Genomic DNA, 13163 nt, shown 5'->3' on the forward strand with positions numbered 1-13163 from the left:
ATATAACTGCAGTACAAGATTATGAGATGCATTATTTGAATGCTTGGCCAAAGAGACGTGTCTTTAATCTAGATTTAAACAGAGAGAGTGTCTGAACAATTTAACCATGCCTCTTTCCAATGAATATCAGAAATCTGCGCATTCCAAAAAAAATTCCCTCTTGGAGAGATTTAATGATTGGATTGAAAGATTAATCTAATATTTGTATTATTGCAGGAATGAGAAAATAGTTTAATACCATCAACTATTAACTCAGGAAGTTTCCTTTCGTGACTTCCAAAAATGAGGTGACTTTTCATTAAGTGTATTAATCCGTTTGGAATGGCTTTTACAACTTTCTGAAACTCTTTAAATGGAATGGGGAAATTAGAAAGCCGTAAATTCTTCATAAGACGACAAGTTTCCACTTTTATCGAAACAGATCCATAACAAAGTATATATATATATTTTTTAACCAATTACACAAAAATAAAGACTTATTCCTAGAGGTAATGAGACAATTGTTCCAAAGAAGAGTTTTGTGAGGAGAGAAATTAGCAACTTTCTCTGAAAATTAGTTGGCAACACTGGGGACATCACGCTCCATTCGGAAGTTCCAGCGCAGCAGCAGTGAGTGAACGCTGAGTTTAACCAAGCCTTAGTGTACACAGCTACAACATGGACGACGACGTGTTAACGACTTTAAAGATTTTAATTATCGGTGAGAGTGGTGTGGGTAAATCAAGGTAAGGTCTGAATCGGCTGTTTTTGTTTCGTTAGTCTTCCCGTACAGTAGGGTGAGTTGTTAAATAGCGTTAGCCTCGTCTGAACGAGCAACAAGCTCCGCTAAACGAATGCTGACTGTTCTATTCAGCCATTAAACTTAACTTTTTAAAGCTGTTTTGGCCTCAAGAACAAAATGAAATGCGCTATATTGTGCCCCTCGTGCTATTTTTTGCCTTCTGATGTGTTGACATCTAAGCACTGTAGATTGTTAGCCTCAAGAATTGTGAAGCACGGACATAACTGTTATATTTAGTTAGATTTTTTAAAAATATTCTGTTAATGTGTACTTTGTGCACTGTTACTGTTGTCGCGTCCATATAAATATTTCATAAGAGCAGGGAAACCGTGTTAGCTGGCAGCTGTTTTCGTGTAGCAGTCGTGCTAGTATCTGCTCACTGTGTGAAACACACAGGCCTTAGATTGAGTTTATCTCCCGTACAGTAGGGTGAGTTGTTAAATAGCGTTAGCCTCGTCTGAACGAGCAACAAGCTCCGCTAAACGAATGCTGACTGTTCTATTCAGCCATTAAACTTAACTTTTAAAAGCTGTTTTGGCCTCAAGAACAAAATGAAATGCGCTATATTGTGCCCCTCGTGCTATTTTTTGCCTTCTGATGTGTTGACATCTAAGCACTGTAGATTGTTAGCCTCAAGAATTGTGAAGCACGGACATAACTGTTATATTTAGTTAGATTTTTTAAAAATATTCTGTTAATGTGTACTTTGTGCACTGTTACTGTTGTCGCGTCCATATAAATATTTCATAAGAGCAGGGAAACCGTGTTAGCTGGCAGCTGTTTTCGTGTAGCAGTCGTGCTAGTATCTGCTCACTGTGTGAAACACACAGGCCTTAGATTGAGTTTATAGAGGGGTCAAATACTTACTGTAATGCACAGATACCAGTGTTGGGGAAAGTTACTTTAAAAGTAGTGCAGTACAATATTGCGTTACTCCAATAAAAAGTAACTAATTACGTTACTAGTTACTTTTTATGGAACGTAATGCGTTACGTTACTTTTGCGTTACTTTTGAAATCTGGACAGGGCTCGCTTGTTTGTTTTTAAAATAAAAAAGATCTAATTTTGGCAAATATAAAAGCTTTTCACACCAAAAGTGAAATGAATAAGCCTCAGGCTGAAGGGAAAGTAAATTAACGTCCGTAGAGTAGAATACAGAAGAAGACATTTCAACACACTTCAGCAACAAAATGTTCGTCTAGAGTAATTTGTGCTTATTAGTACGGTTGAACTGGATCATCGAAGGTCAGAAGCAAAGACATTGGTTAATAGAATGGGATTAAATACATAAAGCATATTTGTGGTGCTTAACATTTAATTATGGCAGGTTTGCATCATATTCTGAGTTGCGTTATTTTGATTCATTTTGAGGAATACTGAATCTGTGTTTTTTTTTTGTGTGTGTGTGAGTGAGATGAATTAATGCATATTCATATTTATTTTAGAACTACAGTGACATCTTCTGATTTCTCAACATGGGGACAGGAGAGCTGTCAATCAATAAATTGAAGAAAAAAAAAAGTAACTTGCGTTACTTATTTGAAAAAGTAACTCCGATATTTCCCTTGTAAATTAAAAAGTAATGCGCTACTTTACTAGTTACTTGAAAAAAGTAATCTGATTACGTAACTCGCGTTACTTGTAACGCTGACAGATAATACTTGAAACATGTCCACTTATGATGAAAAAGGGATGTAGCTAAATTAGTGTTAAAGTAATATTTCAAAGCCCTTCCTCATCCAGTCAGGAAAGTAAATGTGCTCTTCATAATTTAATTTATTGTCATCCTTGCAGAAAAGAAAGTGTAATTGTATAAGAAAACAATAATATGAAAAAATATTAAAGAAAGCTTAATTATTACAATTATTTATCATTTTAATTCTGATTTTCTTATATTTATCCGTTATGTTCTCAGTTTGCTCCTGCGCTTCACAGATGACACTTTTGACCCAGAATTAGCTGCAACCATTGGTGAGTCACATGAGTGTTTGGGAATATTAATAACCAGACATTGTTTACAGGCCTGTAATCAGTTAATGCACAAAACTAATGAGCTTATAAACTAAATCTTACTTAGCAATTAAGTCTTGTTGTTGAAATATTTAGTTTTACCTTAACAAATATACTTTAATCCTTGTGTATTTTAAAGTATGCTTAATTTCATATTTTTCATTGGTTATTTAGGTGTCGACTTTAAAGTGAAAACTATTGCAATAGATGGCAACAGAGCAAAGCTGGCCATATGGGTAAGTGTTGTAGGGCAGTCAAGTCTTTTATAAATGCTCAACAATGTTTAAAAAAGGGATGTAGTGGCAGGCCCAGTTCTACGGGGGTGCTAGAGGGTGATCAATAGCACCCTCAGTTAATGCTGTAATAATGGCATTTCATTGCAGATTTGGCTAACTATCCAGTGCTTTATGGTTTGCACTCTGGAGATAAGTTTCCATTTCAACATTTTGCAGCGTTGAGCATTGTAGCCAATCACAGACATATCTGTTGATTTCTGAAACCCAACAGCCAATCAGAGGTGTTTAAGTTAGAATCCACTCACTGCTCAAATTGCCACAGTTTTTGTTCAGGTGTTGCGTTCAAGCGGCAACCTTCCTGTCTCTCTCATGAAACCAACACGGAAGTGACTAAAACTGTAATTCATCGACTGGCTGCTAGAGGCTGGCTCCAAAAGGGAGTCAGTCCCATAGACGCCCATGTTAAAATGCCCAACTTTACAGCAGAAAAAAATGTGTTTACAGCCTGGTACAAAAAGTGGTTTTGATCTATATAGCTAATTTTGCCCTTTATGACAACTGTGAGGGGGGTTAATTTTTTTATAACTCATCCGTTTAAATTATATTAAGCCTTAAAGTTCTGCATAATTAAGGGCGTGGCCACTTGAGTGACAGGTGGATTGCCGCTGCTGTCACCACCGTCGAGCTAGGTGGGTGTGGTTTCATCAACCAGCTCCACCCACATCCCACCTCTTTGCCCATTTTCGATTATCCGGGAGTGACGCATAGTGACGTGCTGCCAAGATGGCGACGGCCGACTCCGCCAACTTTGAGCTTCAAAAACTCTCTTCAGAAACCTACGGGTGAAGTCACGGACACTACGTCCATGTTTTTATACAGTCTATAATCTACGAATCATCTCATTACAACAAAGTGTAGACTCGATGTAAATAAGAGATTAATTATGCAGTATAGAGAACTTAATTGATTATAACTAGAGGTCGACCGATATGGGTTTTTCTCTGGCCGATGCCGATACTTAGAAATCAGGGCAGCCGATGGCCAATATATGATGCCGATATGTTTGGCCGATTTTCTTTTTTCACCAGGGTACAAGATAGTAATAGTAGTAGTAGCTTAATTCATAGTAATAATACATGGCTCAAAACTTAAGCAACTTCTCAAAACAGTTCTGAAGCATGCTTTTTGTTTATATTTGCTGACAGACACCAGTGTTTCCCACAGACTTGCAAATGCAAATTGATCTTCTGCCAGCAGAGATATAGCGGTTTCCCCGGTAACGGCTGTAATCAAATCAGCGCTGCGCTTACAAACGCTACTTTATCGGGCATTGCAGGAGAGACGAAATGAAAATGACATCAAAGCTTTTCTGAAGACGGTCGGTTCTTTTCAAAGATACATTCATATAAAAATGAATGTATTATGCATTTTAATTTTGAAACGTACAGTGCTCAGTTTATTCAAGGAAGTATAAGCCTTTTGGAAAATCTATTTGTGGCGGTCAGTTTTGATATTGTGACTAGCCGCCACAAATAACTCAATGTATGGGAAACACTGGATATTGCTAAAAGTCAAATGGCCATAATCTAAGTGATGATAAAAATAAAAGAGTTCACTCATCATCGTGGAGGCTATTTTCAGACCCACAGACACATTTCATGAGGAAAGTTAACGTGCATGTTATAGTCAGCCCAAAAGTTTCGTCTGAAATGCACGTGTTTCTACTTTCGTACGCAAATCACTTGTTGCACTTATGAATATGATAAGCATGGTCGGCATCAATTCTAGTACATTTACATTTAGTCATTTTGTCGACGCTTTTATCCACTAGTAGGGTAAAACGTAACTACGCTTTCGAAACAGGTCTGTTTTGCCCTGCCATCATTAGCTGAAGCCGTGTGTGAACAAGCCGTGGCTGCAGAGTGTGAGCTGCTCACACCGCCAGAGAGAGATTCTCGGTATGGCATTCCGCAACAACGCTTAGCTGCCCGCAGATGCGCCTGCCTATAAATAGGCCTAATTTGCAGCACAATTGGCCGATGCGATTAATAAAAAAATCCACCAAAATCGGCCTGATTAATCGGCCGGCCGATTAATCGGTCAACCTCTAATTATAACGTAATTTTGTGAGATTGCGATGAACTAAGATGAGTGACAGCTTTTAGTGGTTATAAAGGGAACGCTTTTGCGCCATAGCAATGGACGGTACAAATATATTATTTATATAGTATGTATATATGTAGGCATGGGCCGGTTTGAGATTTTCATGGTATGATAACCTTAAGCAAAAATATAACGGTTTTCACAAACTTCATATTTTCACATAAATGACATTTTGGAAAACGATTACATTGCAACGCAGTTTGTGCAAGTCCAGAACAGAGACGAGTTGCTTGCAATAAGACAAAAAACGTCCGGTTGCCGATCGCGTAAGTTCCAGTGGCAGCTTCTTAAGTTCGGCCATCCTACACACACGTGACTGACCGCTCGCTCGCACCAACAGGAGGAGGAGGGGTCGTGTTACTCTCTACACTGCACTCAACCTGAGAGATTCCTACACTTTCAGTCTTTTAGGAGACATGAAAAACAGTGCATATCGCAGGAACGGTATAACGGAAAATATTAGCGGTTTTGAAACGGTGAAATTTTCAAATCGAGGTATACCTTGAAACCAGTAATCGCCCCATGCCTATATAAGATATTATCTATCTATCTATCTATCTATCTATCTATCTATCTATCTATCTATCTATCTATCTATCTATCTATCTATCTATCTATCTATTAAGAAGCACCCTCAAGAGATTTGATTTTGAAGCCAGGCCTGTGTAGTGGTTTAAATGCATATTTTGGATTATGATCATGTCCACTACGTTTACAATTGTCTTGTTCCACTAGATGTCACTATTACGCTTTGCAGAATTAAGTGACATTCTGTTTAAAAAGCTGCTGAAATCCTCATGAACTTCTGTTTTAGGACACGGCCGGTCAGGAGAGGTTCAGAACTCTAACGCCAAGCTACTACAGAGGAGCCCAGGGTGTCATTTTGGGTTAGTGTTTTCGCATAATTGATTGTATTGATTGTATATTTGATTTGGTCAATCAGAAGTTCTGCAGGCAGATATTTTGTATTATGTATAATGCAGATACATTTTATAATTGCTCCAGACACAGCTACATAGCTGTGCTAGTTTCATGTCTCTCAGATCATTCTGAGGTGTGTCTATTTATTTGATCTCTTTATTCATTTAGTAATTAGTCATGTAATATGTAGAATAATGTACAGTTGGCCAAATGATATCACAAGACAAGAGTGTGCATTATATTCATTCTCAAATCCAATCAGGTGCTTGTACTAGTTGTTGAATGTAAAATTTTCTCTTCTTTTAGTGTATGATGTTTCAAAGCGGGACACGTTCACAAAGCTTGAGAACTGGCTTAATGAGCTGGAGACATACTGTACACACAACGACCTGGTTAAAATGCTAGTGGGGAACAAAATTGACAAGGTTTGTTTGATTAATGTTATTCTGAATGTAAAGCTGCTTGATACAGTGTTTTGGTGTAGAGCGGTGAAGGTTGTTTTAGATTAACAGTGTCTTGAATAGATAGTTAACCCAAAAATGAACCTCCAAAACGAACATACTCACTCAACCTCATTAATGGCTTTATTTTATGGAAGACATTATTATTATTTTTTTTAACTCTCATTAGTTTTCACAGTATGGATAAAAACATTTGAAACATTCTTGATGACAGAATTTTCTCTCCCTTTATGTAGACCATCAGAATGATGTATAGTCCTACCCTCAGTGAAGTTGTCTTGGTCCCAAATTTGACTCTGTATCTCTAAAATATAAACATTAGCTGTGATGTCACTTTGGTTTAATGCAGACTAGGGTTGGGCCGATAGACAATCCCATCGCCGATGGCTGACAGACATCACGATGTTGAGCCGGCATCGTGATCCCCGCCCCGCTACTAATTGAAACTAATGGCATTGACACCGCTTTCGAATGCACACTCTCATTTTACTTTCACTTTCAAGATTCGCGATCACACAGACTCTATACTACAGAGCGGCAGTACCTACCACCCATTTTACAAGATTAGATATTTGTCAGTGGTGCTCAGTATCTGCAAATCATTCGCAATTGTCCTATCAGTCATCTCTCCTTACTCTGTGTATGTGGTAAGTGAACTTTCATGTAGTGTAATGTAATAGTATACCGCTAGCAAGCGGCTAACCATGTCCCTTTAGTGGCTCCGTTATTTGTTTTCCATGCCTTTCTGCATACGATTCACGCTTCGGGCACACCCTCTAACCCCACCCCCCAACGTCATCGTCCATCACGATGTTTCACTGTAGACATCGCCCAACTCTAATGCAGGCAATTAATTTTACATGTGAAGCTTGACATTTTGCGAAGGCGCACACTGAGGTGTTACTAAATTTAAAATAAAAGATGTTGGATTTTTGTTGTTGTTGAACTGGTCAAATGTTCAGTCTAGAATTTCAAGTCAAATCTCAATGTCAGAAAACTTGAATCTTGATGTAATAATGGCTTCACTTAAGAGGTAAATGAAGTTAAGTGGCTGGCACTTAAAGGAGTTTTTTTGTTCTTTGTAATATAAAAGCAATAAAACTAAACTCAATTTACAGTTCTTAAAAAATGCATTTCAAAATGTAAAAAAAAGGGTACATTAAAATATTGATTTTCCTGAAGAAAATAAAATGCATTAAGATTTTAACAGTTCTCTCTGGTTTATTGAAAAGATGGAAAAAAAGATTAATCTTAGTGGTTTACAAACGATTTAAATAGAAACTTGACCTGTATTTTTTGGTAAGGAAAGTTGCCAAAAAAGTAATGGAATGTGACCTTAAAGACAAGTGTTGAAGTTGTGTGTGCTGACATTGGGAGTTTCCTGTAACTTTTTTAGCTGCTTTGTCTCGGGGTGACTCCGCATTATAATTAGAAAGACCTCTCTGTTTCAGGACAACCGTGAAGTAGACCGGAATGAAGGCTTGAAGTTTGCACGAAAACACAATATGCTTTTTATTGGTATGTTTCCTCTTTATTATCATTCTTTTTTTTCAGTTAGATTTGATGATTTGGAAAGTCCTACCTGTATCTTAAGTTAATTTGATTTTTTGACACTAAAGTCTCCTGTTAGCCATCAGAGGATGTGAATGAGCATGATGGTCTGCCTTTGTCCAGACAATCCTGTCTTGCCAGGATTTTCTTTATATTTTCCAGGCTCTTTGAAATAAAGTTAGAGATGTCAGAATGATTTTCAGTTATAAAAAGTTAATTTGTGTTGAACATATGCTTATATAATGGCAAATACATATGCCTTTGTTCCTAGAGAGATCATGGAACATCAGAACAATAAGTCTTTTCTGTCATAGCTACTATTCTGTGACTTAATATATATTTATACAACAGTTCGTTCTGGTTTTCAAATCTGATTGTCTGAGAGCCTTTTCCAGCGGTGCGATATTCCTGTGGTATCAGAACTCTAACCGTTTAACTCCACTTTTTGTCGGACCTATACTGGCAGCATTTGTCTCAGTGAGCATCAATGGCAGAAGAGCAAACCCACTATAATTTTACAATATTATTACTGTTATTGTGTCACAGAATGTAGTTTTAAGAGATTTTTTAGGTGAGAATGTAGTTGTTTAGACCTCAAATATGCCATTTATATATAAAGATAGCACCTATTTGTCAATTTGTTTAGACGTTCAGCACTCATGTACCCCACCGAGAACAGCTTTAATCAGCCGCTGGCTCTTATGTAGATGGTGTTACACAAGGTATAATTCATTTTGGTTACATTAAACAGGCAATCTTTGGTCTTATTAATCTATTACTTGTTCCAGAGCAAATCGATTTGGCTTTAGGGAAAAGTTAAGTTTCATATTTTTTTTTATTTTTATGTAATTCAATTCTGTACTAACTACAGCGCTGCTACTTTTGACTGAATTGATTGCTTGTGTTTATTGTACTTTTATAATGACTATTGTTGTTAATTTATATATTATTGTTCAGTAAACATTTTCTATATCTAATATGCCATATTTGGTATTGAGAAAGGGTCCGTTAGTGATTATGATTTCATCTTCAGAGAAAGTTAAATGATTATGACCGTCTTTATGAGTGAGTCGCAAGGACTTTTATTTTGAAAGGGACTGAAACAGGGATGCTATTATTACTTTAAACAGCTTTATAAGCAACCATAGGGATGCAACTGACAAATGCATTGCCTAGCGCTGTCGTGAGAAATCCCCTTAACTGTTCAAAGGACAAAGATATCGCTTTCCTATATATAAGTTCGACCTGAAGAATGAATGCTGGTATCACATGCAGGTAATAGACTCGCTCAGGTGATCTCTCTGTCTCGTAATACTCAACATAATACAATGAGCTTCAATGAAGCAACTCAATGTTCCTTCGTTACTAGTTCTAAAGTGAAGTTTTAGAATTGGTAACGTCACCGAGTAGTAGCTATAGGAAAGGCCAGAGGTGTAAAGAGTACCTAAAAACCATACTTGAGTAAAAGTACAGATACCTTACAGTGAAAATTACTCCACTACACGTTACAAGTCACCAATTCCAAAACAACTTGAGTAAAAGTCTTAGAGTATCTGATTTTAACAGTACTTAAGTATTTTACTTATACTAAACATAGGATCAAAGAAGCACTAGTCAAAGAGACATGCCAGTGATAAACTGCCTGTTTTCTGCAGCTTCTCCACAACGTTACAGAGGCAAGGATATATGTGCTGGTATTTCATGGAAAAACTAGAACAAACAATAAGGCAAAACCCAAAGGGAACAAAAAAACAGAATGACTGACAAACAGAACAACCATTACATTCGACAACTCTAGGGCTATATATACACACAGAGGGCTAACAAGCTTAAGTCAAGTCAAGTCAAGTCTGCTTTATTGTCAATTCTTCCACATGTACAGTACATACACACAGAGAATTGAAATTGCGTTACTCTCAGACCCTTGGGTGCATACAGATAACATAAATACAGATTAAATACAAAATACAACTATACAAATATACAAATAAGGTAAAATGTAAAAATATGGAAAATAGAGTGCAAACCAGTAAAGTAAACAACAGTGCAGATATAGTGATTGTAGTGCAAAAAAATTATTTGTAGTGCAAAAGAGCTTATTCAGACTGATTAAAGTGACAGTGTGTGTGTGTATTTGGGAGGGGGGGAGGGCTTATTGTATGTATAGGCTCCTCCTGTTTGATCTTGAGTGCCACAAGCTCACACATTCTTTTTACAAAACCTTGTGATGTGCTGAGGTTACAATGAACCATACTATTGTTCGTTTTTTTTATAAATATAAATAGGCAGTATACAGTGCACTAGTACATGTTTGTATAAACTGACAATAATTGTTGGGTATAATGGGTTTTTCTGTTGAACAACCTACTAAACTTCGTATTATGTTTAGTTTTGGTCAGGGGTATCCAATCCTGCTCCTGAAGGGCCAGCGTCCTGTAGATTTTAGCTAGAACCAGCTCTAAAACTCCTGTCTAGAAATTTATAGTTAGTCTGAAGATCTTGCTTAGCTGTTTCAGGGTTGGTACTAAACTTTGCAGGACAGTGGTCCTTCAGGAATGGATCTGGACATCCCTGTGCTTTTATTATGGTATCAGTGACCTGTTGTGTGTGTGTGTGTGTTTTAAACAATTGGTAATCTTGAAGGTCATCAATTTGTGTTTGTACTTTTAAACTCTGTCTGCATCATATTTTTTTTTACTTTATAAGTCACCTTACTGTTGCTTTTTTTTCTCTCCTGTCCTGTCTTTAACCCATTTGGTGCCATTATCAGAGGCAAGCGCAAAGACACGGGATGGTGTTCAGTGTGCCTTTGAAGAACTGGTTGAAAAGATCCTGCAGACACCGGGGCTCTGGGAGAGCAGCATCCAGAACCACGGTGTCCAGCTGTCTGATCATGAACCGCAGCGTCAGGGTGCCTGTAGGGGTTACTGCTCCCTGGTTTAACATACTCACCCGACCCAAAAACCACAAACTGAGATGGAAAGCACAGTTTTCTTTCTTCTGAATGAGAGCTTCCTCTGAGGGGGAATGGTCTGCTCCCTTAGAGCTGGTCAAAGGGACCATTGCAGTTTGCACAGTCTCTGTCACTCAATGTTGTTTTATTCTGTCCCAGTATTCTGTCATGTTATTCTCGATTAATGTCTCACAGTGCTATATTACCTGTAGCCTATGTAAACCGTTATTATGCAAAAAAAGTCCTTTTGAAGATTACAACCTGAGCATGTTGAAATATGCCAGATATTATGCCCCCCCCAGGCAAGATGACAGAGTTGACATGCTCCCCCCTCAGTGTGAGCACCGCCTTTGTCCCGATGTGTGTAGGCCAGTAGGATTATAGGAGGGGAGGGGCAGAGAAACGGCAGGATCTGATCAGTATGATGAACTCATTCAATATGAATGTCATCAAATGTCCTTTGTACCTGTACTACATTTCATGTGCTTAACATATTCTCTGCTGCTCTCATTTTAATCTCCTGCTTTTTATTTAAATTAGTTAATAATATAAAATTATTCCCATTTTATTTTTTATAATATTTGGCCTTACAAATACTGTTTTGCATGATTCAACCTTGAAGAGTTTGAAATATGATATATTATTTTGTAAATAATGTCTTCAGTAGCTGTTCTGAATCATAATTCACACAGTTGTCTACAAAATGCTGTTTAGCTGCAGCTCTCATGAGTTAAAATAGATTAAGCATGTTTAAAGAATGTAATCTATGATGACTTTCGTCTGAATTAACATGAGATGATGAGTTTTAATCTTTCACTCAGTTTTTTTTTGTTTTCTTTTCTAGTTAAATGATGAATGGATACCAAAACACTTGTCCATTTTTGTTTTTAATTACAAAGCTTTCTTGGGACTTGATATTGATTCTTTTGACGTATTGACTTGAAAAAGGGAAGATTTGTTCATGCCTTAATATTTATTAGATCCGCATGTTTAACATGATCTCCGTTACAGGCTTTCACTTTGAATCTGGAGTGAGTGTGTGTTATTGCAGCCAAACAAATTGACCAATGGTACATGGGTCATTTAATTGAATTATTAACATGTCTTGGTCATAAAGTTTGAGTATTAATATGTTTGACTTTTTATTCGCTTAATAGATGTTTGTTCTGGTGCAGAGAGATTTATTCAGTCATAGAAGTAATTGCTTATGACTTCATGTAGCCGCAAAACCATACACTAACCAGCACCCTAATTAGGATTCCTTACAATTTATGGGTGTTAAATTCACATACTCAGTTTTGTAGATGCTTGCTTTCATTTCGGCTGTTGTCCTTCAGCAGCGATGTTCTAGTCTGTATGCCGTTTTCTGCTGTGGAGTGGAAAATTAGGACAAATTATATATCTTACATTCTTTTTGCAATAAAATATCTAACTTGTAGAAGTGTTTGATCTGCCACAGCATAGTGCCTTTTGTTAAAGTCTATGAATGTCTGTTCAAAATTAGATCTTAATTATTAGTATGTCATTTCTAGTAAATGAACTCCAGATGGACATATAGATGTTTTGAAATTGATACTACAGCTCTGTATTAGTTTTAACAGGCCATATACTGTGAAACATTTCTATACTGTACGCTACATACATGAATATTAATCACAACAAATGTCATGAGTTTTCAAACTGATACGTGGCACCTCATATCACATTTAAATTATAGGTCTAATAGACATCATTCTCTCCTTTCATTGAAACATTAGCTCTGATTAACTCTACTTGCTGGCTATAAAAACAGTCTAGAGGCTTGTTCACATCGGGACGAATATCGCGCGCGATTATCGCCGACGTTTAACGCCTCGTGACTAAACAAAGGGCGTCAATGTGAGTGCACACCGACGCGCAAAACGCGAGGCGTAAAAGCGTCATTTTTTAAAAAACGCCTCGGACTCTTTTTTTGGATTGACGCGCCGCGTTAAAAACTGGCCGACCAATGAGATTGGCGCTTTTGTTCACGTGCCTGGAGCTGCTGAAGTTACAGTAAAACAGGACTTGGTGGCGCTCAAGCACAAAACGGTCTTGCCTAGCACACA

The 13163-nt window shown here is 37.3% G+C and overlaps 1 protein-coding gene across 2 annotated transcripts in view; it reads left to right on the forward strand.

Moving 5' to 3' along the window:
• The window catches only part of LOC107550439 (ras-related protein Rab-18-B-like), a 20833-nt gene extending 8053 nt beyond the window's left edge, over positions 1-12780 (forward strand). The window contains exons 2-8 of one of the 2 annotated variants that reach the window (XM_016231714.1): positions 615-725; positions 2697-2752; positions 2966-3027; positions 6005-6077; positions 6418-6536; positions 8024-8090; positions 10894-12780. In XM_016231714.1, coding sequence (XP_016087200.1) covers positions 658-725; positions 2697-2752; positions 2966-3027; positions 6005-6077; positions 6418-6536; positions 8024-8090; positions 10894-11066 — 618 coding nt within the window. In that variant the 5' untranslated portion in view covers positions 615-657 and the 3' untranslated portion in view covers positions 11067-12780. Of the gene's footprint in view, positions 1-573; positions 726-2696; positions 2753-2965; positions 3028-6004; positions 6078-6417; positions 6537-8023; positions 8091-10893 lie in introns of those variants that run through there. The other variant, XM_016231713.1, reaches the window with a different exon arrangement.
• Positions 12781-13163: the final 383 nt, after the last annotated feature.

The sequence above is a fragment of the Sinocyclocheilus grahami genome, unplaced genomic scaffold (genome assembly GCF_001515645.1).
Source record: "Sinocyclocheilus grahami isolate Dianchi unplaced genomic scaffold, SAMN03320097.WGS_v1.1 scaffold398.1, whole genome shotgun sequence".
Classification (NCBI taxonomy): domain Eukaryota; kingdom Metazoa; phylum Chordata; class Actinopteri; order Cypriniformes; family Cyprinidae; genus Sinocyclocheilus; species Sinocyclocheilus grahami.